This window comes from Elgaria multicarinata, chromosome 13 (assembly GCF_023053635.1).
Source record: "Elgaria multicarinata webbii isolate HBS135686 ecotype San Diego chromosome 13, rElgMul1.1.pri, whole genome shotgun sequence".
NCBI classification, from domain to species: domain Eukaryota; kingdom Metazoa; phylum Chordata; class Lepidosauria; order Squamata; family Anguidae; genus Elgaria; species Elgaria multicarinata.
The window spans coordinates 792,920-810,789 of NC_086183.1; the positions used below are offsets into that span (position 1 = coordinate 792,920).

At 45.6% G+C, this 17,870-nt stretch overlaps 1 protein-coding gene across 1 annotated transcript in view; it reads left to right on the forward strand.

The window, feature by feature from the left end:
• Positions 1 to 17,065, forward strand: part of INPP5B (inositol polyphosphate-5-phosphatase B) — a 66,708-nt gene extending 49,643 nt beyond the window's left edge. Inside the window, exons 15-22 of the mRNA XM_063140800.1 lie at positions 1,561 to 1,671; positions 1,930 to 2,092; positions 2,957 to 3,192; positions 3,277 to 3,390; positions 6,898 to 6,982; positions 13,545 to 13,672; positions 13,811 to 13,922; positions 16,483 to 17,065. Of these exons, the coding sequence (XP_062996870.1) occupies positions 1,561 to 1,671; positions 1,930 to 2,092; positions 2,957 to 3,192; positions 3,277 to 3,390; positions 6,898 to 6,982; positions 13,545 to 13,672; positions 13,811 to 13,922; positions 16,483 to 16,607 (1,074 nt within the window). The 3' untranslated portion in view covers positions 16,608 to 17,065. The remainder of the gene's footprint in view (positions 1 to 1,560; positions 1,672 to 1,929; positions 2,093 to 2,956; positions 3,193 to 3,276; positions 3,391 to 6,897; positions 6,983 to 13,544; positions 13,673 to 13,810; positions 13,923 to 16,482) is intronic.
• Positions 17,066 to 17,870: the final 805 nt, after the last annotated feature.

Genomic DNA, 17,870 nt, shown 5'->3' on the forward strand with positions numbered 1-17,870 from the left:
AAATATACATCAAGACCATTGAAAATTAGGATAAGTGAACACCTCTGCAATTTAAGACACAAAAGAACTGGGGCACCATTAGTGAAACATTTCCTGGAAAACAAACATCAACCTGACTTTTGGGCAATTGAAAAAGTTAGGGGCAACGAAGCAGTTCTGAACAAAAGGGAAATGTTTTGGATTCTTTACCTGATGTCTCTAGTGCCAGAGGGACTTAACAATTCTTTGGATTGGAACACAAACCTTAAAATATCATAGTTCCATTGGTGAACCCTCTTCAACTAGTTCTAGTTCAGAGCTAAGTTGGGACAAAATCTTTCGGGAATAACTTCTCTTACCTTACGGGGGAGGTATGTAATCAGGCTCAATAGAATGCAAATGACCTCAAACCGCTAGCACGGGCAAATTATTCCTGACAGACTCCGCTTCTATACAGAACGCTGTCCAGTGAACTGAAACTCAGCATAGGACAGCAGCATTCGGCACTTTACTAACCTTTCCAGGTCAGACTGCTTTTTCTAACACAATGTAATTGCTATGAAAAATAGTGGAATGTACTTGTTATAATGAGCTAATCTTATCATGTTGTGCAAAATAGAGGAAAATATACAAGCCTGCCAAAGTGCCTTGTTGAGTCCACCACAGGGTTTAGTAGTATTAACAGTTAAAGTGTAGATTTAACAACTAATTAGAAGTAACATATGCAGCAGCTTGCTGTAAATAAATTTGTGTTTTGTGTGTAACAATTTTGTGTCATCAATGAGATTTGGGGCCTTGTCCTCTTCTTCTTTTAATCTCCTCCTTATGAATTCCATCTCAGGGTTTAATGCTAATATAGGTTAAATTGCAGGTACACAACTAATTAGAAGTAATATACGTGGTGGCTTACTGTATACAAATCTGTGTTTAACAAATCTGTATCATTAATGATACTTTGGTTGTTGTTCTTTTCTTCATTTTAATGGCATTGGCTTTTAAACTGTTCTAGTCCCTTCCAAAGGATTCATTAATCCGAAACATTGAGCTCTTTGGACATCAATAAAAGTTTTTTGCAAACCTCAGCACCAGAGCTTGCCTCCTATCCACACCTGCCCCACAGAATGCCATCTGTGGCAGAGCTCCGCCTCTCCCCAGCCCCAGTGTGGAACTTCTCTGTTTTGGTATCCATGGCTTAGTGCTGGGGACTCCTTGATCAAGTTCCTCACTGCCAGCCTCCAGACATGAGGGCCTGGTGGTCAGGGCAGCCTCCCAGGCCATGAGGCTGCTGCTGCCCAGATGGAAAGAAGACTGTGGGAGGCTCTGGGTTGCTGGAGACCAAGAGTGTGAGCTTGATGCCAGCTGTGTGCCCGGCCTGCTGGCTCACTTCCATTTGTATACCATACTCCTCTACCAGCCTTCATCCAGTAAAGAGCTGCAAAAGATCTCAAAACCCAGGCAGGCTGCCTTGGGATGTGGGGCTGGCGTGGCTCTGCCTCCTCTGCAGCCCAGCTAAAGTGATGTTGAGGCATCTCCAGCAGTGGAAGTCCCCTTGGTGATGCTGCTGTTCCTTGTCCCTCCCAGGTGAAGGTGGTAGTGGAGGAGCTCTATCGCAAAACCTTTGAGGAAATTGTGCGCTCCTTGGACAAGATGGAGAATGCCAGCATCCCATCGGTCACTCTCTCCAAGAGGGAGGTAAGATGGTGCTGGCCAGGGAGGAGCGCCCTGAGGACACAGACCCCTGGCAGTGCCAGAGAAGGCCATGTATGGGGCAGGAGAGGCCAGGGAATGGTCCACATGACAGGCGCCAAGCAACCTTGGCAGGCAGTGAAGCCTGGGCTCAACACCTGGTCTGCTGACTGGCTAGTCCCTTGCAGGACAACGTGGAACTGGAAAGGAGGACAACTGACTCTTTTTCCCTCTCTTTCTTTGTGGTTCTCTTCCCACCTGCAGTTCTTGTTCAAGGATGTGAAGTACATGCAGCTTCAGGTGGAGTCTTTCACCATCCATAATGGGTCAGTCCCCTGCCAGTTTGAGTTCATCAACAAGCCAGATGATGACACCTATTGCAAGCCTTGGCTGATAGCAAACCCCAGCAAGGGCTTCCTGTTGCCAGGTGACTTGGCTACTACAGGGCATGCCTGTGCTGCTTGCTTGTGCCCTGTTGGGTTGTGGCTAAATTGGTCCTGATGAGTCCGGGATGGGAGAGCCCATAGACCACTCTTCTAGGGACAGACACATCCTGCTACTATGTATTCATCATGCCAGAACAATTGCCATCTTCTGGTTTTGTACCCACTATCACTTCCATAGATTACAATCCCTGCTTTGTTGGTTAGAAGGGCTGTTTCAGCAGGGCAGCCATAATTTGTTGTAGCATAAGCAAGACATCTTGGGACAGAAGCTCTCATATTTTATCAGGTGTCAGAGCTGTGAGCATTGTGTACACCCATGAATACACTGCACTAGATGGTGCTAGCATGTAGGGTGGATAGCAAAGCACTTGTTTGCAATTTTTGTGAACCACCCAGAGAGCTCCGGCTATTGGGCAGTATAGAAATGTAATAAATAAATAAATAAATAAATAAATAAATAAATTCAATCAATCAATCAATCCTTACAGACAATCCTTCCCCACCCACCCCCACAGCACACACATTTATCAAACTGTTTTCACACCTCCCCTTGCTTGGGAAAGTTGTGTGACCTGTTGCCCCCTCCAGACCCACCTGGATCACATGGATTTTTAGGGCTTTACCATTTGGGGGGTTGATCTGCATCTACGGCCCTGGGTAATGGTGTGTGTCTCAAGATTGCTCCAGAATGTTCCATTTGTTCCCAGAAAGTTGCAACAGGAGGTGGTGCTGGCTGATTGCTCACCTTCTGTCTGGGAGCTTTGTTATGAAGTCCCACCCTAACCCTTGAGACTGTCTGAGATTTTGAATTTGGTGTCATTACAACATCCATCTTCTCCCTGAAGATGCCGAGGTGACAGTTGAGCTGGAACTGTTTGTGAATAAGTCAACAGCAACAAACCTGAACTCTGGAGAGGACACGCTGGAGGACATCTTGGTGCTGCATCTCAATCGGGGCAAGGACTATTTTTTGTCTGTATCAGGGAATTACCTGCCCAGCTGCTTTGGGTCCCCCATACTGGCACTTAGTTACATGAGGGAGCCCATCCAAGAGATGTTGCCAGAGGCCATCAGAGATTTGGTGAGTTTTTACTGACAGCTGGATTACTGCCCTTTGCCCCATGACCCTGCCTTGCATTTAGAGCATATTCCTGCTTCCATTCAGACTCTGATGCCATTGTGGCCAGGAGATGATGCCTTCTGGGATGAGAAGCCGTTGGACATCCCCAAGGAATTGTGGATGATGGTGGACCACCTCTATCGCAATGCAAGCCAGCAGGTTAGGCTACCTCTGGGTCTGGACTTACTTCCTTGCCTAGTCATGGTGGGAAGGCCCCTTCCTCACTAGACCTGGTGCCTAGCTCTGAAACCAGGTACAAGAGAGCTAAATAAGATTGGGTGGGTTGGCGGGGTGCTTCTGTGGGGCTGAGCACTTGCAGACATCCTAGCAAATGAGCTTTCAACACAGGAGCATTGCTAGGTGTGCTCAAAAGATTTAGGGCCCAGGCCATTGGGCACAAATCTGCATAAAATATGAATATGCTGCTGTATATTTTTGTATGCAAATTTAGAAATAATTACTATGATTTATTTAGATTTCAACACAAGGCAAAGCCAACCAATTAATTTCCCATCCAAATCTTGCCCCCATAAAGCTTCCTTTGGCACCAGTGGACTCCCCCTCCGAAATTGGTGTATGTTTGTGTGTGTGGGAGTGAGTGATTGGGAGTGAGGGGAGAGTTAGCCCTCACCTCCCAAACTGTAACCCCCTGGAAATCCCCTTTTGTGTGTCAGTTAAGTTTAGGGCACCACTTTTAAGTGTTTTTCCTAAGCTTTGTTGCCATGTTGGAAATGGCAGGGGGTGGGGGGGAGGTGGATTACAACATGTGAGGATGAGAGGATTAACCCTTCCCTCCTCAGCTGTGATCCCTCCCTGAAATCCCCCTCCCCCACAATTAAGCTTAGGGAACACTTTTTATGGGCACCAATAGATACTTAATACTCTTGGAAATAAAGGTGCCCTGCATCAGCGCCACTATTTAGTCTATGTCTGGCCATTTTCTTATGCTAGATAGCTGTGTTGAACATGTCATCTTAGGCTGATATACCAACTTGGACTCGATGGCCTTATAGGCCCTTTCCAACTCTACTATTCTATGATTCTATGAACTATGCCCTTATAGCCTAGTTGCTACAGTTATACACACTCTGATAACCTCTTGTCTGGATTAATGAAATGTGTTATACATGGGGCTGCCTTTGAAAATGGTCCAGAAACTTCAGCTGTTCCAAAATAGGGCAGCAAGATTGTTAACGGGGAGTGGCCAACAAGTTCGCATGATGCCAGTCCTTTTCCAGCTTTCCTAGCTGCCAGTCCATGTCCGGGCCCGATTCAAAGTTATGATATTAACATTCAGAGTCCTAAATGGATTGGGGCCAGCTTCCCTGAAGGATTATCCCCTCCCATATGTAACTGCCCAGACCCTAAGGTCATCTTCAGGGGTCCTTTTCTGGGAGCCCCTGCCAAAAGAAGTGGGACAGGTGGCAACAAGGAAAAGGGCCTTTTCTGCTGTGGCACCCTGGTTATTGAATGAGCTTTCTAGAGAGGTTCCCCTGGCATCTACATTGTGCTCTTTCTGACACCAGGTGAAGACCTTTTTATTTTCCCAGGCATTTTTAGCATTTTAGCATTCCGGTGTTTAGCTGTGTGATTTTAAATCTCTGCACTGCTGATAGCTTTTACTCTGGTTGTACTTTTATAGCTTCAACCCACCAGCCTTATATTGTGCTGCTGCAGTGAATTCTATGCAATGGACTCAAATGACACGGACGTTATAGTCTGCTTTCCCTGTGAAGGACTCCAATGACGTCGACTATGTCCTGCTGTGATTGCAGTTCTTATGCCCCTCATAGCGAAATATTTTGGTGCGCAGAAAGTCTGGTTCTTCCAGTCATGCGAAAGCACATCGCTCAAACTTTAACATGTATTTTCAAACATCGTTTCATTGTGCTGTTTTGTGGGCATGGTTTCAAAGGGGGATATTGCTGACAAAAGAGAGGGGTGTGCCAATTGAAAACCTTTCCTTCTCCTGCTTCTGAAATCCCCTATTCTCTCCTTGTGGGGGAAACAGGACCGGCTTTAACGAGCAAAAAGCAGCAGCAACAACCCTCACCCACATATATTCAGGACTGTGAGGGAGGAAAGGAAGGTGGGGGGGGAGAGTCTCTTTAGATCTGTGTGTGTTTTTAACGGAGCCTTTGCTTCAAAGCATGTGGAAAATGCACCCTCCTTGCCAGCAGCACCCTCATTTCTAAAGATAAAGAGATCCAAATTGGCACAGTGGAAGGTCTTAAGGAGGGCTTTCAGTATACCAAATTTTAATCAGGTTGTTTCATCCATTGATTATATATGATTTTTTATAATTTTCCTCCCTTAAACCCTTATAGTTTAGTTTTCCACTGGTCCATAGGTCTGAAAGAGCACTATTCAAAGCAATACAAGGCTGGTCAGTTTCACTCAGCATGTCTTGTCAGTTTCAAGCAAAGTCCTTTGGCTGCTTCTGAATCGTGTGTGTGTGTGTGTGTGTGTGTGTGTGTGTGTGTCCCTTTCTATCCTACTCTGCCCTGTTTCCCTACCGCCTCCTTGCTCTCCATGGGGGTGGGGCTCCTTCCCTTATTGATTCATTTCCCTAAAAACATGTGTTGCTCTTGTTCTTATTTGAACGGGAGTTGGTGGGGGAAGGACACAGATCGTACTTCCATTCCTTTGAGCATGTGAAGCTGAGTGGGGGATGGCAGGTGACACAAACAGGGGGAAGCAGAGATGGAAACGTTCTCCATGGGTGGGGGGATCCTGCATCTCCCCACCTTTTCCTTTTCTTTTTTTTAACAATGGGTGTGTGTGTCCAGTTTTTATTGGGAGCCCCCACATGGGAAAGGATGACTTAATCCTGTCGCTAACTGTGATTTCCCTCTCAATTTCTCTGTCATTGGAGGTCCTGGCGCTGCATTTGAAGTCTCCGCCTCTGTACACTGGGAGTTGAGATGGCCACTTCCTACCTCGCTTCGCTCCCCAACCCCAGCCACCCACCTCCTTTTTTTTTCCTTGTTAAAATTAAGTCTGCAATCTGAGGGGCTCTAATTTGGAAATGCATTCCATTGAACTCAATGGGATTTAGTTGACTGCAGTCTTACATAATGGTCTACTTTGGTGTTCAGTCACAAGAGAAGCAAATCCCAATCCCTGTTGTCAGAGGGGGAGTTGTCCCCACTTCAAACAACCAATAAATGGTAGGAAGAGGTACAGAGAAGATCTGGGGTGGAGTGGGGATAACATGTGTGTGAGTGAACCTCAACGGATCTCCGCAACGCGCTTCTTACAGTAGAGGTGTAAGTTTACAAGTTTTCATATGCTATGTAAGCACTATATAAGCACTATATAACCGAAATGGGATAATTCAAGGGTAAATCAGAACAAGTGTACGTGAGATGAACCTCTTATACTGCAGTTTTAAGCCATTATATTTTATATTGCACTTTATTCTGTATTTTGTGGTTTTAATTCTTGTGTACTGCCCAGAGAGCTTCAACTATTGGAAATGTAATAAATAAATAAATAAATGTGTGACTGAGTGAGTGTGTGTGTGTATGAGAGAGAGAGAGAGAGAGAGAGAGAGAGAGAGAGAGAGAATATGCATGTGTAAGTATGTTTAAGAGCATTTCTAGATGTGAATTTAAAGGAAGTGTTTTCAGCAGATCTTTCTTGATCCTCACTGTTGTGCTGCAGGAAGACCTGTTTCAGCAGCCAGGCCTGAGGGCTGAGTTTGAACAGATCCGGGATTGTCTGGACACGGGGATGCTGGACACACTGGGTATCCTTTGAAGCCTGGCATTTGGAAGGGCTGCTGTGCATCCATATTGCTCAGAAGTTCCCTCGCCTTCCTTCCCAGGGGAACCCCTCATCCTCCCTGCAAGGAGCGCTTCCTGTTCACTCCACCTCTTATCCATTAGAGCTGCTGGCTGCTATGGAGAGGGCCATGGGGGTTGGGGTTGGTGGTAAACATTCCTTCTTCTGTGAGAGGTTGGAAGCTAACAGCTACCTCTGTGCAGAACAAGGCATCTCTGGAGATGCACACAATATTTTGCTTATTCACAAATCCAAACAATCCCTGGTCGATCTGTGGAATGCAGAAATGACCCAGGCAGTTGACACAATCACTTCTGAGAACCCTCTCTGCAGTAGAGCTCATACGGCTCCATGGTATAACCTAGATGTGAGAGCAATGAAACAAAATAGGAGATGGCTTGAGTTCAGATGGAGGACAATCCCAGCAGGAATAATCAAACATTGGTAAGTGCCTATTCACAAATACATTCGGGGGCAGTGATGGTGGCAAAGAAACTATATATTACTGCCTCTGTTGAATCCTCTATTGTCCAGGACTTTTTTTCATGCTGTCCCTAAGGACACAGTGGATTCATCCAAGGCTGCTGTGATATTTGCTCGGTTCTTCCAAGATAAAATATCTTGCATCTTACAGGACTGAAGACTCCAGTGTTATAGTGTGTGAATCAGGTGAGGGGTCCAGCGCGTGGTCCTGTCCAGGTCTGTTGGATGAGTTTCAGTTGGTACATTTCAAGGATGTTGACTACGTTCTTGGACAGGTTTGAGCAGCCACTTCCTTATTGGATCATTGCCCTTCGTGGTTTATAGAAATCAGAGGGAAGGAACAACCAACTGGGCAACAGAGGTGATTAATGCCTCCTTACGAGGAAGAGTGGGCCTGAGCTACTCGACAGAGGGGATGGAAAGACCACTCCTGAAGAAATCTTCCCTAGAAATCTTCCCAAGATCTAAACAACTTTAGGCCAGTGGCAAATGTTCCTTTCCTGGACAAGGTCTTCGAGCTGGTGGTAGCCAACCAGCTCCAAGCACTCTTAGATGAGACCAAGGGCTTTGCTAGACCTACCTGGTAGTCCGGTTGGGAGTAGGGGTGAGGCTGCACTGCAGCTAGTGCGGGCCGTCGCCCCTAGCTAGATGTAACGTGACGGGGTAAGGGAAAGCCCCGTTGCGTTGGCCATTTTTTAAAAAATTAAAGGGGTCATGTGCACAGGAGCACACCAACAAAAAGGTAAGGCTTTTTTTAAAAAAAATAAAGGGTTCCCTGCTTCCCCCTGCCCCCATTTCCCCCCCATGTCTGATGCCCCCCACTCGCCAGTCTGCTCCCCCCGCTCACCCGCTTGCTCATCCGCTCACCGGTCTGCTTGCCCGCTCGCTTGCCCCTCCACTCGCCGCTCACTCGTCCGCTCGACCCCCCTGCTTGCCCGCTTGCTTGCCCGCCCACTCGACCCCCCCGCTTGTCCGCTTGCCCCCCTGCTTGCCCGTCCGCTTGACCCCCCTGCTTGCCCGCTTGCTTGCCCATCCACTCAACCCCCTCGGCCCCCATCTCTCCGCCCCCTGCGATTCCCTTGCCCCGGCTCGATGGGCACAGCGCTCCTATGGAGTGCTGTGTCCAGTGCGCGGCTTCTCCTGGCTACTCGGAGTAAGCCGCGTAGCCAGGAAAAGCCGCAGAACCTGCTAGACTTTCTGCAGCCCCGGGCTGATCCAAAAGTGGATCCGGTTATCCTGGGTCAAGGGAGGGTTTAGCCCGGCCTGACCCTGGGATCCCCTGTGCGTTATCTGCACCACAGTGGTGAGCCCGGGTTTCAACCTGGGCTAAACCCTCGTCTAGCAATGGCCCAACTTTCTGGATCCATTTCAGGCTGGGTTTTGGCATAGAAACATCCTTGGTCACCCTGTATGATGACTTACATTGAGAGAGAAACAGGAATGTGACACCGTTGATTCTTCTTAAGCTCTCATCAGCTTTTGATGCCATCAACCATGGTATGCTTCTGGAGTGACTGTCTGAGCTGGGAATGGGAGGTACTGCATTGTAAATACAAGGTGCAAATACCCCTTTCTTAGGGAAGGTATTGGAGAGTGCTGTGGCAGTTAAAGGAAGCCAGATTCCAGCTGGACATCAGGAAAAACTTCCTGGCTGTTAGAGCAGTACGACAATGGAATCAGTTACTAGGGAGGTGGTGGGCTCTCCCACACTAGAGGCCTTCAAGAGGCAGCTGGACAACCATCTGTCAGGGATGCTTTAGGGTGGATTCCTGCATTGAGCAGGGGGTTGGACTCGATGGCCTTGTAGGTCCCTTCCAACTCTGCTATTCTATGATTCTATGAACTGCAGGCACTCTTGGTGGACACTGATTATCTAGACCCATTTCAATCTCGGTTTTGACCTGGTTACGGGATAGAACAGATTTGGTTGCCCTTTATCGAGCAAGAGATGGGGAATGAAACCCTGCTAATTCTGCTCTATCTCTCATCGGCTTTTGATACCATCGACCATGGTATCCTCCTGAATCAACTCAGTGGGATGAGAATTATTATTATCTACAGTGGTTACAGTCCTACCTGCAGGGTGGATTTCAGAGAGCAACATTGGATGACATAATAACATAAGAAGAGCCATGCTGGATCAGACCAAGGGTCCATCTAATCCAGCACTCTGTCCACACAGTGGCCAACCAGCCATCGGCCAGGGATCAACAAAGCAGGACATGGTGCAACAGCACCCTCCCACCCATGTTCCCCAGCAACTGGTGCACACAGGCTTACTGCCTTGAATACTGCTAATAGCACACAACCATCAGTGCTATTAGCCATTGATAGCCTTTTTCTCCAGGAATTTATCCAACCCTCTTTTAAAGCCATCCAAATGGGTGGCCATCACTACATCTTGTGGTAGTGAGTTCCATAATTTAACTATGCGCTGTGTGAAGAAGTAGTTCCTCTTCTTTGTCCTGGATCTCCCACCAATCTGCTTCATGGGATGACCCTCGGTTCTAGTATTTTGAGAGAGGGAGAAAATGTCTCCCTATCCACATTCTCCATACCATGTATAATTTTGTACATCTCTATCACGTCTCCCCTTGGCCTCCTTTTTTCCAAGCTAAACAATCCCAGTTGTTGTATCCTTTCCTCATAGGGGAGATGCTCCAACCCCTTCATCATTTTAGTTGCCCCTTTCTGCACTTTTTCCAGCTCTATGATATCTGTTTTTAGGTGTGGTGACCAGAACTGTACACAGTATTCTAAGTGTGGTCGCACCATTGATTTGTATAAAGGCAGTTTTATTCTCAATTCTTACAATGCCTGACATGGAGTTTGCCTTCTTTACAGTGGCTGCACACCGGGTGGACATTTTCATCGAGCTGTCCACCACAATCCCAAGATCTCTTTCTTGTTCAGTCACCGCCAGTTCAGATCCCATTGAGTTATACTTGAAGTGGGTTTTTTTGCCCCAACGTGCATCACCTTACACTTGCTTACATTGAACCTCATCTGCCATTTGGACGCCCACTCTCCCAGCTTGGAGAGATCCCCTTGGAGCTCTTCACAATCCCTTCTATTTTAACAACCTTAAATAATTTGGTGTCATCAGCAAACTTCGCCACTTTGCTGTTCACTCCTAATTCTAGATCATTTATGAAAGATTTAGTCCCAATACCAATCCCTGTGAGACCCCACTATTTACTTCCATCGGGAGAATTGACCATTAATTCCTACTCTCTGCTTTCTGTTCTCTAACCAATTACTGATCCATAAGAGGACCTCTCCTCTTATTCCGTGGCTGCTAAGTTTGTTCAGGAGTCTCTGGTGGGGTACTTTATCAAAAGCCTTTTGGAAGTCCAAGTAAACATTGTCCACCGGATCACCCCAGCTATATATTTGTTGACACTCTCAAAGAATTCTAGTAGATTAGTGAGACAGGACTTGCCTTTGTGGAAGCCGAGTTGATTTTTCTTCAGCAGGACCTGTGCTTCTATATGCTTACTAATTTTGTCTTTAATAATGCTTTCAACCAATTTACCTGGAACAGATGTCAAACTGACCGGCCTGTAATTTCCCGGATCCCCCCCGCCGCTCCCAGATCCCTTTTTGAATATTGGTGTTCAAATGATCAAGCCCTACAAAACTAGTCACCACGGATGTTTACCTACAAGGTTGGGGGCTCATTGTAGGGGACTTGCAATACAGAGTCTCTAGACTTGAGAGAAGACCTCTTTTCACATCAACTTCCTCAAGCTGCTTGCAGTACAGAAGGCACTGTGAGCCTTCTGTACTGGAACAGACATGTTCAAATCACCTCTGACAACACCACAGTGGTATTCTGCTTGAACAAGGAATGGGAAACCCACTCTTTACCTCTGGTGTCCCTATCAATAGACATGCTAGACTGGTGCACTGGGAGGAACATCATACTCGCAGCAATCCACATTGCAGGCAAGGTCAATGTCTGGGCGGACGCCCTCAGTCGTACTTACCTGATATCACACAAGTGGGAACTCGATCCTGGTGCCCTAATGGAGCTCTTTCAACATTGGGGTTACCCCGTTATGGACATCTTTGCCATGGAGGACAATGCTATCTGTCACAATTTCTGCTCTTGGGCCAGAGTGGGGACAATATCAAGTGGAGATCCTTTTGCCCTATCCTGGAGAAAAGGCCTCTTGTATGAGGTCCCCCCTCTTTTCCTCTTCTTACATTTGTGGTGTGAAGATCCAAGTGGACAACATCTATTACATTCTCCTTGGTTCGCCCATCTTCTTTGCCTAGTGAGGGGGAATTACCATCGGCTCCCATCAATACCTACGCTACTCGTGCAGAACAATGGCAAGGCTACCCAGATCTCCACCCTGTATGCCTGGTCCTAGATTGTTAGACTTACCATAGGAGTCAGGGACATTATTGAAGCTTCCCCCCCCCCCTGCCCCAAACCAGCTACCAGAGCCTCATAGGCAAATAAGTGGCCATGATTTTATTCTTTTGTGGAGCACAATGGATTCGATGCCTCCCGCTGTTCCATTCCACAAATTTTAGACTTCCTCCTACCATTGCATAACAAAGGCCTCACCTTTTTCTCCCTCAGGGTGTATTTGGCAGTGACCTTGGCATATCATATGCTGGCCATCAGTTCTTCACTTTTTTCTCACCATTTAATTCTCTGGCTTTCAAAATACTGCTCTGCCAGAGACCCATTACCCACTCACAAAGAGGCCTTTGGAAGTGATCACTACTGGTTTTTTTTTTTTTTTTAATAATTTTTATTTGTTTTCTACACTATATAAACATACAACATTACAATAATAATAATGATAAAAAAACATCAAACAACTGCTACATACATATTGAATAAATGTGGAGTACATATATGTTGAATAAGTATTACCTATACATTATCATACTACAACATAATCATTCTTAACATCAAAGTGTACCCCCCACCTCGGGATCTATTCCTGAGTCCAAAATCTGATCGTTTCTTCTGCTGGCGGTTTCCCACTTCCCTTAATAAACACAAATATTAGGAACTGTTTCCAGATTCCTTCAAACTCATTTATTTTAGATATGCCTTTTCTCCACTTAATATTACATGTCAGTTTATCATTAATGGCTATATCCCATACTTCTTTGTACCATTCTTCAATAGAATATTCCCCTTGAATCTTCCAGTTCCTAGCTACCATCAATCGTGCTGCAACCAGCAAACTCAATATCAGCTCTATAGTTTCTTCCTACCATTGCATAACAAAGGCCTCACCTTTTTCTCCCTCAGGGTGTATTTGGCAGTGACCTTGGCATATCATATGCTGGCCATCAGTTCTTCACTTTTTTCTCATCATTTAATTCTCTGGCTTTCAAAATACTGCTCTGCCAGAGACCCATTACCCACTCACAAAGAGGCCTTTGGAAGTGATCACTACTGTTGACCTCCTTCAAGGTGGCATTTCTTGTCGCTGTTACGTTGGCACAACCCACCCATCGCCCCTACTTGGGTGCCTCTATTGATGTTGGTAATGGCTGATGTTGATGCTGAAGTTGGTACCGGAGGTCTCTCAGCCTTGAGGGGGCCACCATAGGCAGTCTCCTTGGAACGGAGGAAATAGGTAGGAACCTGTTGGATGGTGGGGGAGGGTTCCTGTCAAAAATCCCTCAGCTATGAAAGGTTCCCGAATCGAGTCTCTATGTGTTGCCTGGCGCCAGCACTGTCATTCTTTTCAGTGCCAGTTAAGACTGTTCTCTACTCTATGGCTTATGATGGGACATTTATCAGTTTTTAATAGGTCTGGTATTTTATTGTAACTGTTAGTTGTTTTAAATTTTGTATTTTAAAGATTTAAAATAAAGCAACTTTTATATGATTTCTGAAGCACCAGAGCTTGCCTCTTCTTAGCGCTTTCGCCCCAGGCTGTGGTCTTCTGACATGGGCTGTGAGTGAGAGTGATCTCAGTGTGAGTGTGGGGCTTTTTCAGCAGCATGTAGTTGTATCTGGGCATCCCATTTTGGCTCTTGCCTTTTCTTTAACTGTCCCTGGCCAGTTGGCAGCAATCATTCTGTGGCTGAAGCACTACTCCTGTTCTTGGAGAGCCTTCCTGAGCCGGTCATCTGCTATAAGCTTTATGACAGCAGCTTGGAGTGTGCTGACAGCTACGTACTCAGCAGTCAGGTAAGGCAGCCCTTAGGAAGAAGTTGGCTCCTGGAATGGGGGGAGGCACATGCTCCCACATAGGATGGAGGAGTGCTCTCTCCAGTGATTGTTGCCTTGTATCTTTGGGCAACACACATCCTTTTCCATTTCTCCCAGGTGGTCTCCATGCTGCCCAAGTGTCATAAAAATGTCTTCAAGTACCTGATGGCATTTCTGCGGGAACTGCTGCAACATTCTGGGGAAAACCACTTGGATGTGAATATTCTTGGTAAGGAGAATTAAGCCTGCTCCTGGAGGGTGGTTTATTGATTTTGGTTCCTGATTCTGCCAGGTCCCAGTCAAATTAGATCCTTATGATTACCAATTATGATTACCAACATGCTACAGTCTCTCCCATTCTCAAGAAACCTACTCTTGATAGGCTATCTCTGTCTAACTACCGACCTGTCTCTTTGTTGCCGTTTGTTTCAAAGATCCTGGAGCGTGCGGTCTACTCTCGCTGTCTTGACTTTCTTTCTAGTAACTCTGCTTTGGATCCATTTCAATCTGGATTCCGTCCTCTGCATTCCACCGAAACAGCCCTTACTAAGATCACCAATGATCTCCTTACTGCCAAGTCTAAAGGCCATTATTCCGTTCTTATTCTCCTTGATCTAACTGCAGCCTTTGACACGGTTGATCATGATCTTCTCTTAGATTCCCTTCATGACCTTGGATTTTGTGGCTCTGTCTATAACTGGTTTGCCTCCTATCTAGCGGGTCGCTCTTTCAGCGTGTTGACTAACGGCAGCTCGTCTTCCTCCTTTCCCCTTTCAGTAGGGGTTCCGCAAGGCTCAGTGCTTGGTCCGTTGTTGTTTTCCTTATACATGTTGCCCTTGGGCAAGCTTATTCAATCTCATGGCCTCCAATATCATCTGTACGCTGATGATACACAACTATATCTGTCATCTCCGGAACTTTCTCCTGATGTTCACGATCGTATCTCGGCATGTCTTTCAAATATCTCAGCTTGGCTGCTTCATCGTCGTTTGAAACTTAACATGGCAAAGACTGAATTGCTTGTTTTTCCTCCTAAACCTTCTCCTCATCTCTCATTCTCTCTTACTGTCAATGATGTTATGCTTACTCCGGTCAAGGAAGCTCGTAGCCTTGGCTTTATATTCGACTCCTCGCTCTCCTTTATTCCTCATATTGAGGCAGTAGCTAAATCTTGTCGATTTTTCCTGTATAATATTGCCAGGATTCGATCATTTTTGTCTGTCTCTTCTGCCAAGACGCTTGTTCATGCACTGGTTATTTCACGGTTGGACTACTGCAACCTTCTTCTCTCTGGCCTTCCTTCTTCTCACATCAGTCCATTGGTTTTTGTTCACCACTCTGCCACAAAGATCATCTTCTTGGCTCGCCACTCCGACCATGTTACTCCGCTTCTGAAATCTCTTCATTGGCTTCCAATTCACTTCAGAATCCAATATAAACTTCTCCTGTTAACCTTCAAAGCTTTTCACGGTCTAGCTCCTTCCTATCTCTCCTCTCTCATCTCACACTATTGCCCCGCTCGTGCTCTTCGCTCCTCTGATGCCATGTTTCTTGCTTGCCCAAGGGCCTCTACTTCCCTTGCTCGGCTTCGTCCATTCTCTTCTGCTGCCCCTTACACCTGGAACGCTCTTCCAGAACATTTGAGAACTACAAGTTCAACCGCAGCTTTTAAAGCTCAACTAAAAACTTTTCTTTTTCCTAAAGCTTTTAAAACTTGATGTTGTGCAGACTTCTACTGTTACTTTCTACTGTTAGTTTTACCCTACCCTGTGCCTGCTTACCCTACCCTGTACCTGTTTGCATTCTCTTCCCCTCCTTATTGTTTTACTATGATTTTATTAGATTGTAAGCCTATGCGGCAGGGTCTTGCTATTTACTGTTTTACTCTGTACAGCACCATGTACACTGATGGTGCTATATAAATAAATAAATAATAATAATAATAATAATAATAATAATAATAAGATGAAACAAATCTACGTGTGCAAAGTATGGTAGTTTATTGATACAAAATGGATGCAGAATAAATATGCTGAGGAAACTCACTCCTCTTTCCAGCTAATCATACTGTCATAACTGGGTCCCCACGATAGACAGAATCCGTTCCTAGGGCCACAAGTTTCTCCAAGCTGGTTGTGTGCACATTGCCCCTGGGAGCGAGACCAAAGACCAAAACCTGCAGGCTAGATTTTATAAGCTTCTCTCTCCAAGCTGAGGACCTGACAGGCCAGATTCCCACACATTCAGGAGAAGGGATGGGGAGAGCATTCCGGAAGCAGGGGGTTCTCTTTCGTTTCTCACGGGTACAGAGAGAGAAGAACAACCGTATCTCTTTCATTTTATGAGATCCTATGGCTGGCCAAAACAGCTTCAACGGAAAAGCTACTGGTTACTGTTGTGAAAGGCCTGTCTAATTAACTATGAAGCTGCCACTTAAGCCAAATTACACAGATTTACTACCAGCTTATAGGGCCTCTGTAAGGTCCACTTTTTTGTTCCAACTTGCTACAGATGGTATCACCTGGGCTTGGGGTAAAGTAGGAGAGTGATTTAGGATGAACATGGGGTGGCCCTTTTGGTGTGATGACATGTTTGACATGCATCCCAGCTGAGCAACAGGTGTGCCGCTTCAGGAGGAGGTGAAGAGCTCACATCGCCACTTTGGTGCATTTAAGCATACAGACCACCAATGTCAGCTGGAGGAGAGGGACCATCTCCCTCAAGACAGAGCTCCCAGCAGGAAAGTTGTATAAGAAATACTGACTGGCTTTCTCATGTTTCCTCTACAGCTAGCATATTTGGGGGCATATTGCTGCATGCCCCTCCTGGCCACCCCAAGCCAGGCATTGCCGAGAAGCAGAAGGCTCAGCAGTTCATCCAGCAGTTCCTCTTGCAGGAAGGGAGCACACTGTGAAGACTGGGTGTTTATTATTTTATAGGCAGGATGTCTGTAAAGATAATTTTGTATATTCAGAGTATTATACATTTAACAGTATTTGAAAGCATTTTTATGTAAAGCCAAGCACAGATGTTTAGATCTGGAGCACAGGATAGATATGAAGAACCAGCTGCCACAGTACTAGCAGTATTATGTAAGCCCATTCAATTTTCTGGTGAGTTTTTATATTAGACTAGTGGCTGATCTGCTGGCTGCTATCCCTTAATTTTGGTGTGTTATATGTTTTTATAAAGCACACATAATTTTCTGTTGTTGCCTTTACATGCTGAACACTTAAATCAGCTACTTTTATCTTGTAAAGCTTTAATGTAATTAAACTTTTTGTGAACCGCCCAGAGAGCTTCGGCTATTGGGCGGTATAAAAATGTAATAAATAAATAAAATAAATAAATAAATAAACTTTTTAAAAATCATTAAGCTTCATGCTGCTTGCTCTGCTTTGTAATCAAGAGGCAGCTGGACAACCATCTGTCAAGTATGCTGTAGGGTGGATTCCTGCATTCAGCAGGGGGTTGGACTCAATGGCCTTATAGGCTCCTTCCAACTCTACTATTCTATGATTCTATATGCCATCCCTCCAGACGTGCGGGGGGGGCATTTTTCACATTTGTTGTGGATCAGCTCTTTAGGCCCTGCAAGCATCAGCAGAGGTCTCAGATTTGAGCAGTTACAAAGTGAGAAATTGCACAACTTGCAGTAAGAAACAGCGATACATGCATCACCGGTACACCTAGGGGTGACCACATTACACCAGTTTTAAAATCTCTTCACTGGCTGCCCAGGGCAAAGTATAAAGTGTTGGTTATCACCTTTAAAGCCCTACATGATTTGGGTCCAGGCTACCTGTGGGATTGCCTTGTCCCGTACAATCTGTCCCGCACACTCAGGTCCTCTGGGAAGAATTTACTCCAGTCAACAAAAACAAGGCTGACAACTGTTACCCAGAGGACCTTTTCCTCTGCTGCTCCCAGATTATGGAATGACCTGCCAGGAGAGATTCGTCAATTTAACAGTCTTCTGGATTTTAAGAAAGCTATAAAGACTGATCTCTTCCGGCAGGCCTACCCAGTTGAATTTTAAGATGCCTTTTAATAATGTGCTGTTTTTAATAATGTATTAGTTTTAAATGTTTTAATTATGTGTATTTTATGGCGTTTGCATTTGTGTTGTACCCCGCCTAAATCCGGAGAAAGAGGCGGGTAACAAATAAATTATTAT